The sequence below is a fragment of the Asterias amurensis genome, chromosome 15 (genome assembly GCF_032118995.1).
Source record: "Asterias amurensis chromosome 15, ASM3211899v1".
NCBI lineage: Eukaryota > Metazoa > Echinodermata > Asteroidea > Forcipulatida > Asteriidae > Asterias > Asterias amurensis.
The window spans coordinates 2,327,411-2,345,053 of record NC_092662.1 but is presented as its reverse complement, the minus strand read 5'-3'; the positions used below and the strand labels follow the sequence as shown (position 1 = coordinate 2,345,053).

Below are 17,643 nucleotides of genomic sequence, written 5' to 3'. Positions count from 1 at the left end.
GTGCGCGCGCGCATGATAATGCAATAATTATTTACGACAGGTTGTATAAAAAGGATTAAAAGAGTGACTCATTTGTAAACCAAACCAAAGTCAATGTATCAATCATTGCTGAATTCTGTATCTATATGGAAAACAATAGGGTATTTGTTATATAGGTGTATTTTATTTTTCTACCTCGATGATAAAACTTAGTTTGACAGTGGAGAAAATAATTAGTGTATGATGGCTGGATGGGAAGCCCTGTTTTGATCTTGAGGTCTAAAAATAAAATTGCGGTCTGATGATGTGTGGGTCAATAATGCTGGGGAAGAACAGTTATATCATCCCATTTTGTCAATTATATTAAAAACAATCAAATGTATTGACGCCACACATCCATGTGGTTTCCTCCAGGTGCTATTTTGGACCATATGGAGGTAGAGTTTCCATGTTTGGACTAAACCATCAGCTTGAAATAGTTTATGTGTATATCAGCTTGAAATAGTTTATGTGTATATTGAAATAGTATATTTATAAATAATAAACCCTGGATACCTTCCCTTTATTTGCTCCTCTTTTTGCTATATACGGATGTGGTATTTTTTTGTACTTGTTTATGCCTCTGAAAAAAAAGTATGGTTTGAATCAAAAGCTATAGCCTTATAAGGCCATCTACTCATTTTATTATAAATAATATAGTCATCTATACTATATTTATCCTTGCTCGCTCCATGGTGTGCAAACAAGTTAAGTAATTTCATCAAGGCCGACAGTTAAACCAATGACTTAAAAAAGGAAAATATGGGATGCGATGGGCCTGCTCTTTTTTTGTGCGACATCTTATAAACTTTATTGATCTTTAAAATGTTATATCAAGTTAAGCCAGAGTTAGCAAGCTATGCATTTTTAATTGTAATTTATGGGCACACTTTTAAACAACTTGGGCACAGTAATATTTTTGATTGTGTCATCACATATCTGACCTTCAGCAAACACACAGTAGGCGCTTGATTTTTTTATATTAATTTGACCACAAGAGGGGGTAAACGGTAACTTATAATAAAAAACACTTTGGATTAATTTGTCTAAAAAGCATTATTTTATTTCAATACTGGCGTCACAACAGTACACATTGTTGGTAAATATCCAAATTAAATTAACACACTCACATCTTGAAACTGTCAACTCATTTCGGTTAAGAAACAATGATTTTTCTGTAAAACTATTTATAATCTTAGGGATGAGGTTTTGTGGTATGTCCATCTAAAAAACAATGAATTTGTATGTTCTTTTTAAGGAAGACTTTGGTTTGTAACTTTGCAAAAAAAGTCAAAATCTATCACTTCCTGAAACTGTCAATACATTATAAGAAATCAACTACAGCTGGACGAGGTGATTTTTTTTCATCTGAGAGCAAACATCTTGACGGTATAAATCTCCAGAGGAAAGTTTGTTTGGGTTTCTTCCTTCAAGATGGTGAGTCCCGCTTTTGAGAAAATCTTGGTCAGCTCCTTCGATGATCGTGTTACACTACTGTCCTGTTCATCGTAAACGTAACCCTCCTTCGAAATGTTCTCTTTGACGCAGATGACACCCCCGTCCCTCAGCCCTTCTTTACACCTCTTGAAGAAGTCGACAAGATGCTTATCGGTGAGATGTCCTAAGACCCACTGACACCAGATGACATCGTAGTGTTTGGCTTGAGGAACAAACTCTTGAAGTCCGCAACAGATGTATTTCCCGATTTTGGATGCTCCTTCGTCCAGGAACGCAGGGGCTTGGTCGAGGAATTTCTGCTCTTGTTCGACGAGATCGACCGTCTGGAATAAGGGCAGGAGAGTATGTTTGGTGACGCGGCCGATTCCGGCACCACAGTCTAGCGCTCTTTCAGATCCAACGCGCTCTTTCCATTCACACTGTTGAATAAAACAAAATGTACTGCATATTAGATTAAAATAGGTGCCAATGAATACTAAACTTTAGTCTAAAGTGTGAGTGTACTCAAGAAAAAGAAAGATTCTGCGGGAAATTTAATGGAAATGTGGCAGATAGAATTCCAGGTTCAGAACTAAGAAAGAAGAGTAGAGTACATGTACATGTCAATGATTTCAATACAAATAAGATTAAGAATGCTATATATATTATTAGACCTTTTTATTGAAATAAATGGAACTAAATCCTTATCCTATGATTATGAAAAAAAATGAAACAAACCTAAAGCCTTAAGTCAAAAGTCAAATTGTCAACAATGAAGGGGAAGTTGATTTGTTTATAGAAAAATATAAACAAACAACAACAAAGAATGTTAACAACAACCAGGCCAAAGAACTTAATCTTGAATTGGGGAAATAAAACTTGGATGATTAACTTAAGGGAACACGTTGCCTTGGATCGGACGAGTTGGTCAAAACAAAAGCGTTTGTAACCGTTTTTTATAAAATGCATATGGTTGGAAAGATGTTATAAAAGTAGAATACAATGATCCACACAAGTTTGCCTCGAAATTGCATGGTTTTCCTTCTACTGTGCGAACTAACATGGTCGGCCATTTATGGGAGTCAAAATTTTGACCCCCATAAATGGCCGACGTGTTAGTCGACGAGGTTAAAGGAAAACCACGCAATTTCGAGGCATGTTTGTGTGGATCATTGTATTCTACTTTTACAACATCTTTCTACCCATATGCATTTTATAAAAAACGGTTACAAACGCTTTTCAAAGACCAACTCGACCGATCCAAGGCAACGTGTTCCTTTAATCATGTTAAAAGTAAAAACTTAAATAAAATAAGAATGAGGGTGGTTCCAACGAAATTAGTGTCCGCATATTAACTATTTATGAACTTCAGAAAATTTCATAATTTATCGGCAGGTTTGTGAAGAATAATATAAATACAATAAATATAATTTACCAGTAACATTGGTTTGAGAAAGTTGATGGACCCTTTCACGTCAATATTGGAAATGCTTCCATAACCGCCCAGCATTCCATTCACAGTCGGGCTTATTTGCTCCCAATAACTCTTCGCCTCGTCATAAAATGTCGCCTTAGACATCGCATACTTCCCAACGGCCATGATGACGTTCAACTTCAAGTTAAAGGCTTGCCAAGAGTGTAAAAAACAGTGAAATTTTGACAACGAAATTATCCACAAGTTGAAAGAACTAGCATTGATGGGCAACGTGTGCAAGTAACCAGTCTAAGCTCGATCTTATCATGCCTTTCTACAGCTGTCCATAAAAATAAGACTTGGACCCAGACACTAATAGTACATTTTGAGCATTTTCGAAACTACGGATATGGCGTGAGCTCTGCCCGTCTGAATGAATCGCGCACGTTTTGACTGACGGACCCAAGAAGTCTTAGCCGGGGTTTCGAAAGGGGCCTATCTTTCTGAAAACAAATTTTTGTTTTAATTATATAATTATATGAAACGAAATCGAAGACGTTTTTATGAAATAAGATTTAGCTTTTGTATAACACAAACGAATTTGAAGAAGTTTTTAGCTTTTGTATTACACAAAGAAAGAGGATTGCTGGGGCCAAGTGGATTGCCATGGGACTCTCCTCACAAGCCATGATTTGACCTTTTTTTGTAGAACTTCCAACTTTCGCTTCAGATGAATGAATTAAATTGATCAAAGTAAAATACAACAAGGCAAATACACTACACTTTATCTCTTCAAAAACATATAATTTAATTACTTTTGTAAAAAAAAAGAAGTAGCATAAAGTTCCATTATCTATACAGTTGTCTAATTCTTTTCAAACAAAAGATTTACTTTAGAACTAAAATCAGCAAAGTGATTTAAGACAAATGAATTAGATTCAAGAATAGGACTGATTTCTACATGTATTGATGAAGAATTATTTTGGGCCAATAAAATTACAATCAAGTACTACATGTTTTAGATCAAAATCAACAAAAATAACTAATTAAAAAAAATATTTAAGATTAGGATATATTGTCTGAGCAATTGCTTTTTCAAAAACTGTTTCCTAAATTTTGGTAGGTCAAATTGATATAAAAAGAAAATGCAATGTTTTACAAAAGAGAAGTAAGAATATTTTTCTATCAGCCTATTTGATTTCTATTATTTAAAATAAAATAAAATATAATGTTAAATAATTGCACAATGGCATTTGCATAAATACTTTTACAGCTTTCTATTTAGACTTTGTGCACATGGACACAACGAGGAACAAGTTTACTGTACCCCTCTTAAAGGCAGTGGACACTACTGGTGATTACTCAAAATAATTGTTATCATAAAACCTTACTTGGTAATGAGTAATGGGGAGAGGTTGATGGTATAAAACATTGTGAGAAACGGCTCCCTCTGAAGTCACATAGTTTTCGAGAAAGAAGTAATTTTCCACACATTTGATTTCAAGACCTCAGACTTAGGATTTGAGGTCTCAAATCAAGCATCTGAAAGGAAAGAACTTTGGTGACAAGGGTGTTTTAACCTTCCTTTATATCTCGCAACTTTGTCGACCAATTGAGCTCAAATTTTCACAGGTTTGTTATTTCATGCACATGTTTGAGATACACCACATGAGAAGACAAGTCTTTGACAATTACCAATAGTGTCTAGTGTCTTAAAATGAATAAACGGTGCGGCATCTTGTGTGTGTGCCTCCTCCCCAAGCCGTATCCTCCACAATGATGTTCTATGCTGTTGCTTCTTCAGGATTCTCCTTCAAAAACTCCAGAAAGTGTCTTCGACCGTTCAGAAATAACATTGATTCTGTCAACACATGAGAAAACAAAAACAAGATATTAAATTAACTTCTTTGTAAAAATTCAAAATGCTAGCCAAAAACCCTAATAGAATGCCACAGACATTTTGTTTTAAATTGTTGGTTGAACACTAAAAACATTGATGTGTGTTAGCACTGTAGCACTTTCCCGAGTCCTGTGAAAAAAATCACAGGCATTTACTCTGGTGGGATTCTAACCCACGACCTTTGCAATTCTAGAGCAGTGTCTTGCAAAATAGACGACAGAGATTGCCTGCGGGGTTACTCCAGGCAGTTTGATTCTATATGGTACCGCAACAATTTAATAGATGTTAAACAACTTACTAATAATAAGACAATTTGTCGTGAAGATATAAAGTGTACGTGGCTACTGACCTCCATAGGTTTTAGGTCGGACCATGGGTATGGGACCCTGACTCGATGACTTGACAGTGAAGTGGAATACATTGGTGGTGTCTCGTGCACCAGTTGTTGGATCAACTACCTCAGCATGGACCCTCAGCTGCATGTAATGGCCATCTGTGAAGGCAACCTGCAAAACAAAAACCCCATATTTACTTTTAGAGATATATTGAGAATTTTGAGAGTTTGAAGTTGTGGTAAATCAAAAAAAAAAAAAAAAAAATCCACCATGTGCAATTGGGAACAAGGTCGAACAACATAATGTTTAGAGAAGTTTATGAAGAAAAGCAATAACACATACCTGTGATGATAGATAGAGCAAGTCTCCAACCTCGACTGGTTTTCGGAACTGAATGTTGTCAACTGACTTGAAAATGGGTCTCGTTTGACTGAATGAGAAGGAACAAACAGAAATCACTCTTGAAGTATTATCTGCTAAGACATTATCCTTTTAAAAATAAAGATGACCTGCGCCCCTACAACCCCATTTTAAATATATGACATAAAGAATACCAAACATCATTTGCAAATATCTTTGTTTACATGTATAGTCTCTGTGCAGCTTACAACACTACTGAAACTACACTCACCAGTACACAGCAGCATTTGCGTAAGCCAGTTCCAACGCCTGTCTCATTAGAAAACCACCAAAGATTTTGTTGTACAAGTTCCGTTGCTACAAAAAAAAAAGGCAGGATTCAAAATTTGCATGGTAGAAGTATCACAAGGTAAGGTGTGACGTAACTCCATGTAAAAATCTCTCTCTTGAGCAGTTTCTGAAAAGAACCAGTGGTTGACAACTCAATGTTTCGATAAGTAAGCTTTGATCATCTTCGGTATTCTTTGATCATCTTCTTCTCCTGTGGACGATCGGAGCATAATGGAACGATAAGATGTCAACCACTCGTTCCTTTCGAAACCAACACTACTCAAAAGAGAGATTTCCACATGGTGTCACTGCAAACTTCACCTTAATAATATAGCGCATGAAAATTAAAGGAAGATTATATCAATGCAGTGACTCCATAAGTTGTAAGCGAAGAGGAAAATTTGTCAGCGGTTTTTGAGTCTACAGTTTTTACCTCTGGGAAGCAGATGAGGAGATTCTTAAGCTTCGAGTCTTCCATCCAGACTGAGTTTGTAGGCTTCGTTCTTGTGCTGAAGGAGGCTGACCTGAAAATAAAAACCAACAACCAAATAGCAATGGTTTATTTCTCTACGAAGCTATCATTTCAAATATTGTCTCTTGTAATCTTGTCAAACTGCCTACAAGCCTTTAAAAACCTATAAGTAAAATACAGCTGATGGTGAACAGGGATTTCCCCGTTCACAAGCTAACGTATCGTGCCGGTAAACAAGAATCGCATACTTATAAGCAAAAAGAATTTGACTTTTAAAAAAAATATTAAAATTGAGGGCTGGGCATGGTAGAAGGTTTGCCCATAGATTGGGGCTATCCAAATTGCTGCACAAAATTTGATTCTCACTCGTTTCACTTTTGACAACCTGTCAAAAACTGTTGAGGTCTCATATATTTTACTTGTGCTGGAAAAAAAAAATCCAGGCTTATACTCGTAGAGTGTCATGGCCGAGTGGTTAAGAGCATCGAATTCAAGCTCTGGTGCTAAGTCACCATAGTGTGGGTTCGAATCCCGGTCGTGACACTTGTGTCCTTGAGCAAGATACTTTACTAAAATAGCTTCTCTTCGCCCAGGGGTATAAATGGGTACCTGTGAGGGTAGAGGTTGGTATTGTGAATGAAAAAGCCTTCGGAGCGCCACGGTAGCTTGGGGCTGTATAATTCCTATCGGGATTAAAGGAACGTTATTGGCCCAATGACCAGGGCATTTATGTAAAGCGCATTGATACGGTTATTATAAATTGCGCTATATAAGAACTTGTTATTATTATTCCTCCTAAAAATCCACTTACTTTGTATCAAGCGTATCCACAAAGAGCCTATGGATGATTTCTCTCTCTTCAGCTGTGGGGGCGCTCTTGAATAACGACTGCTCCGAGCGATGGAGACGCAGCTGTTTATTCTTCTCCCCTCTTTCTAGAATGGTTGCTTCCTCTGGTGTTTCCGCTCTTAGCGGATGTACATATGTAGCACTGGAAAATTAAAATCAAGTTATATTTTTCTTCTGCTCCAGAACATAATGTGGATAAAAGCTAGAGAAATTCAGTAGTTTTTCTCAGTCTCCATTTTATATACACAAATGGAGGATACTTTTCTCTTTTTTTAAAGAGGTTGGGAGCAACATTGCAATGATTATTCTTTTAAATTCTGTCAACTCCTACCCTTTATTGTTTGGGTCTCTGGCGACCATCAGAAATCTTGCACCAAGCAATTTCTTCCAGTTAACATCATCTTGTTTCTGCATCAATAAGAAAGCAAAAAGCCCATACAGTTAGAGCAAACGGGAAGTGATAACATAGGAGGTTGCCGAGAAGAACACAAATCGAAATTGTATGTATTTTATAGCAATTCAAAACCACTGTTTGTTTCAATTAGAGCATTAGAAGATTTGAGCAGAACATCCCTCTTGTGAGAAAGTTGCAAGAGAGCTGTTTTGCATTACTGCGACAGAAATTTAACGGCTTGTGGACAAGTCTAGGTCTCACCTGGTGTAGATTCATGGTGACTTCCATTGAGCTCTTCCCCGTCCACGTCACATTGCCGCACATCTTGATATCCTTGTCATACTTGATGTCCAACTCATGAAAGTCTGGAAAAATACGGATCCAAGTTTTGTTTAGCCAATTATCTTACAATTCAAAATCACTCATTGTTTTATGGAACACTAGATAAACTCTGCATCACCAGAAACACAAAAATACACATTTGGATAAAGTTGTGGAATATTTTGAGGAGACTTTGCGAAACTCCTGACATAAGGACAAACTTCAGAGGAAACACAAAATGCTTGCTTAATACTCACTTATTCTATCGACCAGGGCTGTAACAATAACCAGAGGTGAGGATTGACCCTGTGACTCTCTGTTGTGCAGATATGACGTGGAAACTGTTGGAGAAGAAAAACGCAGTAATTGGTGAATTGGTTTGAGCGTGACTGCATGATTCCCAAATGGGCACCAACCCTCAGAAATCTGAGAAAGATGACATGGCCTTTAGGGTACGAAATCATAAGAATAGAACTCACTTGAAACTCACCAGCGAATGTATCCAAGTCTTCTAGTATCTTGCCGATCCGCACCGTGTTGTAGAAATTGAGGTATTTCTCTTGGATGCGTGGGTCGTCGGCCAGTGGGATGACCGCCTCCTGGTAGCTGTCTTTCATGCATTTCACTGTGAGGTCCTCCTGCTTATTGGCGAGCTGTTTGAAGAGAGCTGATCGATCCTGCTGCTGGTTGCTGTACAAAAAGACTAGAGCATTTACTTTCCATGTCACTGATTACAGAAAAGGGTCAAGTCTGTCCAGAGCCAATATGGCCCTGAGCAACTATGGCCCATCAGACTGATGTTTATTTCTGGTTTCATTGGCATTAAACCATTAAGAATAATCCTATACTCTAACCCCGCCCCCACCCGGCCCCCATGTCTATCGCAGTTTACTCCCTAGCACTCGCCAGTACCCATTTTTACTCTGTGGAGGGAAGCAGTTATGATAAAGTCAAAGTGTCTTGCTCAAGGACACAAGTGGGGATCCTCAAAAGTAGTTCTCACTGAAAAAAATTTGACATTCCTATTGACCCCTTTGCAAGACGAGGAAAGCCCCTACTCACAATCCTCTTCCACCATTTCCACAAAGACTGGAATGCGAAAGCCTGAAAATATGATGGGCTCGAATATTAACAAAAATTATGCAGCAAGCAGGCAAACAATTTTTATTACAAACCTCCATACTTTCTGTGTTCCAACCAATACCTGCAACTGTTTCCTAACTGCAGAGGAATAAAACGGATAGAAAATATAACAATATTTGAAATTATTATATTATAAACACAGGTTAATTTCTCACATTTGATGCTTTCCAATTCAAAATTGTTTTTTAAAATTGTACAATTGTTGATTGTCACACAGCAGAAACTTGAGGAACAGTAAAGGAATGGGTGAGGGCGCTGGTTTGATTAGCTTGTGGAATCATATGCAACAAGGGGTGGGTCTATGCACACTCAAAAAATGGTTTTTTTTACAAGATATCGGCCACATTCAAGGTGAGAGCTACAACTGTTACAATACATTTGGGTTATCGACCCAATTCAACTGTCACCAGGAAAACGATGCCAGCTACTCCTGGGCTGCAGCAGGGTTACCCTCTACACAGTCCGTAAGGTGTAGGCATGGGTATCATCCGTTAGCACTGCCTTCCCAACTTCATTCATGTACTTTTCTGTGAAGGCTATTTCATTTAAACGTACCTTGTCTGATGGTTGGAATACTCTGTGTCTCTGAAAAGCATCGAGCAGAACAAGAATTACCCCCTCTGCTGCAGTGTGGTGAACACCTTTGCAGAATGGCAAATGTCCTTTTGGATGGGGAGTAAAATGTAAAATGGGATGAACGTTATGCAAATTTTAACCAACACTTTGGTCTTCCAGCTAAAAGACAGATGTATTTGTAATACATGAATAAGACTCTCAATAAGAGAGAGCCATATAACGGCCCAGTAAAATATACTGCCACCCACCACTTTTTGTCATTTGGGAAAAGTTTCCGTATGGCGCCACCACTTTTTCATTCGAAATAAAATAATATAGTATCTAATTTACCTGATTGATATATCCCTTTTTGTAAAAATGAGTGAAAAAGTGGTGGCGCCATACGGAAAGTTATCCTTCATTTGTAATTTATAATTATAAAATTAAAATATAAATGATTGAAATAAAATAGTATCTATGAGTATTTCTAATTCTAAAATCTCAATCTAATTATTCATTCAAATGAGATATTCCTTTTTGTAAAAATTAGTTAAAAAGTGGTGGCAGGATACGGAAAGTTTAGCAACAAATAATACCGTTCGTCAATGGTTGATCTGTGTGCATGTTGCATTGCACTTGCAGTTGCACAGCCGCAGGGTACTCCGAAATTTCTTTGCACAGAACGGGGTGTAAATGTAATGTCCGGAAACTGGGCATATCTAACTTTGACCAATTTGCGGCTTTAAAACTTGCTTTAAAAAAAACACATAATTTGGTACGATACTCGTGATAGGCAGGAAAACGTGTGACACTTTGTTTAAAAATAAATAACTGTTCATACAAACCTTTTCCAAGCTAATAACGGAGAAGTCATTTTCGCACTTCAGTCGGTAATGACAACCTGCCTGTGTGCATGTGTTTCGCAAAGACCTTTGGTTTTTTCGAGGCATAATTTAAACCAACACGACGTATGAAGCTAAACCACGGATGCTTGTGATTAAAATACGCATGCGCAAGTTGTGATTAGTCTCTTGCAGTCGTAATGTTGTGTTTATTTTTGAGCCAATACTATTTTCTGTGTTAAACCATCTAAAGTTCAACCCCGTCATATTTTGTAACGTAACTGCTTTGGGTAAACTGTCTACTGACACCTATTAATGGTTGGATCATGAATGGAGGTTTTCTTACCGTGTGTTCGCACTATTTCCCAAATAAACAGTGTGATTTGCATATTCATGAATATGCATTTAGGCAGAAGTTCAACCCAGTGTTTTGCATCTCAGTTTGTTAACACGGGAGGGCGCCAAAAAGCTCTAAAAGCAGCAACCAATGCTTGTGCTAATTAATATTCAAAAGTTATTTTAAAAACTATTTTAAGTATCTGAACCTCTTGAAAACCAATCAAATATATTTTCGTACAACTAATAAAACATCTGATTTCTTTTCAATTTTTGGCAGGTCATCTTTTCGGAATTTTTGCTAATTAGGCCATACCCCGGAAAAAAACACAGACAAATAATGTGTTTTTTCCTAAACCGCTGCATATGATCACTTTTTCACTTCCCAAGCCAAATAGGACCAACCTCAAAGCCTACATTTATCACGTCTCCTCAAAAGCTGAAGCACATAGCACCCAGGTTGTGATAAATTGTTATAGGCCCCTAGCGACACAATTAATTGCATGACCCCAAAACAATATTATTAAACAGAATTTGAGGGCATGGAATGATGATAACCCTGTTTTGCGCATGACTTTTGGCCTACAGTGGCACCCTGACAACTAATGGGGCTTATTCGTCTCTCGTCACCTCTTGGCTATTGTAAAAATATATTACATTAAAGATAATTGAGCTAAAACAGAACACGAACAAGCATAAACAATAATATAAATTCCCCCTTTTTAAAAACCTTTTTCTTTTCAGAAGAAAGCAACAATAATAAGCCCAAATACTGTGAACAGAAACCGAGACACAAAGTCATTTATTAATATTTGGTCCGTTCCGGCCACGCCCTTCTAATTGTGTTCCTTTTTAGATCTAAATAATTTGTTTTAGTGTTCGGGCGGGAGCAATTTCAAAATATACCAATACTTTTTAGCACTGACAGGAAAAGACAGGAGAATACGGGAACACAAAGTTATAATAATTACCAGGAATATCACTACCGAGTAAGCATTAATCGTAATAATTATTACGAACCGGTATATCTCATTTACGAAAAACTGCTATGATAGATAATAAGTCATGATAGTTGTATTAGGGGGGCTATAGTTCAAATGAAATGTAAGTCATTATTGTGACTTTTTAATTGAATATTTATAAGATGTAGGCTTTGGTAGTATTTATTGTTACGTTGAATTACAGTTTCTTTCTTTCCTGATAATTAAAAACCGTTTGTACAGTGTTTAACCTCTAGCAAAGTGTTGTCATGTCAAGCAATAACTCAATTGCGACTTTATGCAGGGCTTTGGTGTAATAGATGAAGGGAAACAGATAGGGCTTACCTGTTTTTAATAATATAAATCAACTCAACTTTTAAATCACCACACTGGATAATGTTTTAAAAGCATTTTCAACTCGATGCGCTTTTCAGTTAGAAGAGTCGTCTTAGGTAAATGTATACAAATTAAAAATGACACGGCATGAATTAAACTTTACTTTACTGGCTAACTTAAATCCATAAATAAATTGAGTTTATATCAATATTGGTTTGAAAGTTTGTGACTAGTGGAAACTTTTGAAAAGTTGTCAGTGAAGCAATTTCATTGAAACCACGCAACTATTTACCGTGAAATTGACATTCTTACCGATCCATAATAATCTCGACAGTAAGGAATGTATCGTGTATGTTGAATATCTTCAATCTATCTTAAGTTTCTGTTGTATTTGTTGGTATAATTCACTCTCCCAGGCAAATTGTAAGAAATTCCAGCGCATCCCCAAAAAGGCCAGCAGGATTATTGGAGCAGACACTATAAGAGCATGCAAGAAATCATGGAAGATTACATTATGACTCAGTTTAATAAGTTTTAACCATCAATTTTTTCAGAACCACTCAGGCAGGGTCCGACAACTATGTCTTAAGACCAACAGTTTTAAGAACTCGTTTTCTACCTTGCGCAATATTAACCTTTGTAACAATAGTTGGTCGAGATAACGTGGTGCATTTTTAAAATTTGTTGATTATTGTGTATTTTATGATCTGTATTATCCCCCTTTCTATTACTTTAATTTTATAAATATATTCTTGTTGTCTATTGTTTTTATGCCTCTACTTGTATTAGATTCTTCTTATAGGCACAACACAGGGAAAACAAATTTCATGCTGTTACCATGACAATAAATATTTTGAATCTTTGAATATCAAGTTGTCTTCAAATGCAGAAAAGCGTTAAAGTTACAGGCCTTTTACGGTTCGAATGGTTTTAGGCTTTCCTCTCTTGATTGTCATAACAGAAGTTGCATTTTCCAATGAAAAAGGAACCAAAATCTAATAATAAACACAAACATATACATGCGCATAAACGCAGCAACATGTTCTTCAATAATTTTGACCAAGATTTTTATCACAACCATGGATGAAGGAAAATACAATATTTCCTGCCTCCATCTTTGCCCTTCCAAATATCAGTCAACTTAATGAGTGCTGTATAAAACAAACAAAAGTACACTGAACATGGAGATCCATTGGTTGACAATTTGCATCGAAAAATTTCATTAAAAACTTTGATGTAACAAACTGTCTCCCTCCCTCCACCGTTGACAATAACTTTTGCCTCAAAAACTTAACTCTAGAATTGTGAATGAAATGAAGATTCACACACAAAGTTGAAAATATATCAGAGGAAGCTATTATTGCATTCGGTGCGTCTATTCGCACAATCTTTATTTCTTTAATGATAGGCAAATACCGTATTATTCCATTGTTGTTTATAAAAAACATTGTTAATTGTTAATTGTACAAAAGGTTAAAATGATGCAAAGAAACAATCCCTCTTCAAAGTTGTGGTTGCAGCCATTTTAACTATTATTTCTGTAATGTTGAAATTTGATTATAACGAGGATTATAAAACCATACTATATTGCTGACATATCTTTGATGACGAGTTGTTTTATTTGTTAAAAGAAGTTTAAAAAAAGTGAAAGTGGTACCAATCTCCCTAGACGCATTTTTTTCCACCAAAGGTTATTTCAACAATTCAAAGTACATACATACATCATAAAAGTATGGAACTTTAATCTAAACATGAGAAGAAAATGTATGCATTTGTACAATTCGTTTTTACAATACATAGCAGTACAACATTGTCCATGTCCAACTTGTATAATCTAGAAGAAATTGCACATTGTTTTAATATATAAAGGTTCATGTAAATGATACTACAGAAACTGCTTTAAAAACAACCAAGCTTCTTTAACTGTTCCCTTTTTCCACAAATAGAAACGATAGTACCCCACAAAATTGTCTTGAGCCATTAATGAAAGCTGAACTTTGATGCGTTGGAAGGATGAAATCATCTGCTCTGCAACTTGGCCTTCTATCTTGAACACCCATCTGTTTGTATCCAATGGAACAGGCTAATGAAAGAATACAAAAAGGAAATACATTCATTTCTCATGTGTTTATTTTAAATAAAGACAAAAACAACTGTTAGAAAATTAATGTTGGTATGCCAAAGCTTTCCTTCGGCTTACATTGTCTGTAAACTTGCCTCAAAGTTTATAGTTGTAATTCTCTTTTTAAGCTATTTTTAGAAACAAACCTATTTTCTTATGAATGTATGTATTCAGGTTTTTAATTGAATTGTGTAGTTCCCATTGCATTGTGTATGGGTGTGTAGTTTCCCATTGACTTGTGTATGGTTGTGTAGTTTCCCGTTGACTTGTGTATGGTTGTGTAGTTTCCCATTGACTTGTGTATGGTTGTGTAGTTTCCCATTGACTTGTGTATGGGTGTGTAGTTTCCCATTGACTTGTGTATGGTTGTGTAGTTTCCCATTGACTTGTGTATGGTTGTGTAGTTTCCCGTTGACTTGTGTATGGTTGTAAAGTGTCCTACTGACTTGTGTATGGTTGTGAAGTGTCCCATTGACTTGTGTACGGTTGTGTAGTTTCCCATTGACTTGTGTATGGTTGTGAAGTGTCCCATTGACTTGTGTATGGTTGTGTAGTTTCTTGTTGACTTGTGTATGGTTGTGTAGTTTCCCGTTGACTTGTGTATGGTTGTGTAGTTTCCCATTGACTTGTGTATGGTTGTGTAGTTTCCCATTGACTTGTGTATGTTTGTGTAGTTTCCCATTGACTTGTGTATGGTTGTGTAGTTTCCCATTGACTTGTGTATGTTTGTGTAGTTTCCCATTGACTTGTGTATGGTTGTGTAGTTTCCCATTGACTTGTGTATGGTTGTGTAGTTTCCCATTGACATGTGTATGGTTGTGTAGTTTCCAATTGACTTGTGTATGGTTGTGTAGTTTCCCATTGACTTGTGTATGGTTGTGTTACCTGTTAATTGTGTATGGTTGTGTATTTTCCCATTGACTTGTGTATGGTTGTGTAGTTTCTTGTTGACTTGTGTATGGTTGTGTAGTTTCCCGTTGACTTGTGTATGGTTGTGTAGTTTCCCATTGACTTGTGTATGGTTGTGTAGTTTCCCATTGACTTGTGTATGGTTGTGTAGTTTCCCATTGACTTGTGTATGGTTGTGTAGTTTCCCATTGACTTGTGTATGTTTGTGTAGTTTCCCATTGACTTGTGTATGGTTGTGTAGTTTCCCATTGACTTGTGTAGTTATCCATTGACTTGTGTGTGGTTGTAAAGTGTCCTACTGACTTGTGTATGGTTGTGTAGTTTCCCATTGAATTGTGTACGGTTGTGTAGTGTCCCATTGACTTGTGTATGGTTGTGTGGTTTCCCATTGACTGGTGTATGGTTGTGTAATTTTCCATTGACTTGTGTATGGTTGTGTAGTTTCCCTTTGACTTGTGTATGGTTGTGTAGTTTCCCATTGAGTTGTGTACGGTTGTGTAGTTTCCCATTGGGTTGTGTATGGTTGTGTAGTTTCCCATTGACTTGTGTATGGTTGTGTAGTTTCCCATTGACTTGTGTATGTTTGTGTAGTTTCCCAGTGCATTGTGTATGGTTGTAAAGTGTCCTACTGACTTGTGTATGGTTGTGTAGTTTCCCTCTGACTTACGTACGGTTGTGTAGTTTCCCATTGAATTGTGTATGGTTGTGTAGTTTCCCATTGACTTGTGTATGGTTGTGTAGTTTCCCATTGACTTGTGTATGGTTGTGAAGTGTCCCATTGACTTGTGTATGGTTGTGTAGTTTCCCATTGACTTGTGTATGGTTGTGTAGTTTCCCGTTGACTTGTGTATGGTTGTGTAGTTTCCCATTGCATTGTGTATGGTTGTGTAGTTTCCCATTGACTTGTGTATGGTTGTGTAGTTTCCCATTGACTTGTGTATGGTTGTGTAGTTTCCCATTGACATGTGTATGGTTGTGTAGTTTCCAATTGACTTGTGTATGGTTGTGTAGTTTCCCATTGACTTGTGTATGGTTGTGTTACCTGTTAATTGTGTATGGTTGTGTATTTTCCCATTGACTTGTGTATGGTTGTGTAGTTTCCAATTGACTTGTGTATGGTTGTGTAGTTTCCCATGGAGTTGTGTACGGTTGTGTAGTTTCCCATTGAGTTGTGTATGGTTGTGTAGTTTCCCATTGACTTGTGTATGGTTGTAAAGTGTCCTACTGACTTGTGTATGGTTGTGTAGTTTCCCATTGCATTGTGTATGGTTGTGTAGTTTCCCATTGACTTGTGTATGGTTGTGTAGTTTCCCATTGACTTGTGTATGGTTGTGTAGTTTCCAATTGACTTGTGTATGGTTGTGTAGTTTCCAATTGACTTGTGTATGGTTGTGTAGTTTCCCATGGAGTTGTGTACGGTTGTGTAGTTTCCCATTGACTTATGTACGGTTGTGTAGTTTCCCATTGACTTGTGTATGGTTGTGTAGTTTCCCATTGACTTGTGTATGATTGTGTTGTTTCCCATTGAGTTGCGTACGGTTGTGTAGTTAATTTGAGTTGGAAACTTACTATAATTTTATAATAATAACATACGATAATTTGCTGACTGAGTGAAACTAAACTGATGCCAATCCATTATCTTGGTGATGTTTTTAGCAATCGTCTCTCCCCCCCCCCCCCCCCCTCTGCTCTTTACGTCCGCAGCCGCCTTGAAGAGAAAACGCCACGGGTCGTCGGAATAAGTTAGTATAGGTAACAAATTTTCATGATTCTCATCTTGACTGATGAAGAGGAAACGACACGGACAAGAGACTAAGCAAGCACTGGTTCCAACAGCACATACATTGTTCATAAACCAAACGAGAAACAGGGAACCAGCGGCAGTTACCATAGAACGTGCATGGTTGTAGTTCGTGGTTTAGCTTCATACGTCTGTTCTGTTATATATCTCGTTTTTTTCACAGGCTCGGGCGGCAGAGGGCGGGATATTTTCGAAACGGCGCACTGGATTACCATGCTTTCTGAACGTGAACCTGCGTTTTACAAAGATTCAAGGTTGCTTTCGCAAAGACCCTTGTTTTTTTTTCTTCAAATTCTGGATATTATTTTTCGGAACGACTGGACTTACCGTACATATGACCTATACTTCTTTTGCTTTTTAATCTGAACCTGCGTATAGTTATAAATCCATTATTCAGCTGAAAAAACCTAAAAACCTGCTTCTATTTTCTTTGATTGTTGAACTCTTTCCACACCCATGACATTGGCCGCTCGCTGTGGTCACGCACAACTTTCAGCCAATGATAGCCTTAATTCTTTTGACGTGGTGTAGGTGCTGTAGGAGCTTGTCAGTTGTCACGTCATATACAAGGGGTCAATCATTATGGTGAACTAGCTTATCAGCTGTCACTTGACAATAATAATAATAACTGAAATGACCAATCCATATGCACGCAAAAGGCGTCCTCCAAAATGTCCAACCATTATCATACAATGCGGTGTCTTAGAACCACGATAAACCTTTATATGGGGTGGAGAGACACTAGATTATGACTAACAACATAATTGCAATTTGTCTGCCTGGATGCAT

At 37.1% G+C, this 17,643-nt stretch overlaps 2 protein-coding genes across 2 annotated transcripts; both read right to left on the bottom strand.

The window, feature by feature from the left end:
- Window positions 1-866: 866 nt before the first annotated feature.
- LOC139948179 (N-terminal Xaa-Pro-Lys N-methyltransferase 1-like) lies at window positions 867-3,152 on the bottom strand. Its single transcript, XM_071946238.1, has 2 exons — window positions 2,891-3,152; window positions 867-1,895 (listed from the first exon to the last, which is right to left on the bottom strand). The coding sequence occupies exons 1-2, from the start codon at window positions 3,053-3,055 to the stop codon at window positions 1,383-1,385; spliced, it is 678 nt and encodes a 225-aa protein (XP_071802339.1). The 5' UTR covers window positions 3,056-3,152; the 3' UTR covers window positions 867-1,382.
- Window positions 3,153-3,770: 618 nt separating this feature from the next.
- On the bottom strand, window positions 3,771-10,557 carry LOC139948101 (acyl-coenzyme A thioesterase 9, mitochondrial-like). Its single transcript, XM_071946132.1, has 13 exons — window positions 10,374-10,557; window positions 9,529-9,635; window positions 9,006-9,051; window positions 8,321-8,520; window positions 8,088-8,171; window positions 7,771-7,874; window positions 7,447-7,523; window positions 7,078-7,257; window positions 6,228-6,318; window positions 5,736-5,821; window positions 5,447-5,534; window positions 5,119-5,275; window positions 3,771-4,730 (listed from the first exon to the last, which is right to left on the bottom strand). Exons 1-13 carry the CDS (start codon window positions 10,400-10,402, stop codon window positions 4,654-4,656), a joined length of 1,326 nt encoding a protein of 441 aa, XP_071802233.1. The 5' UTR covers window positions 10,403-10,557; the 3' UTR covers window positions 3,771-4,653.
- Between the last annotated feature and the right edge of the window lie 7,086 nt (window positions 10,558-17,643).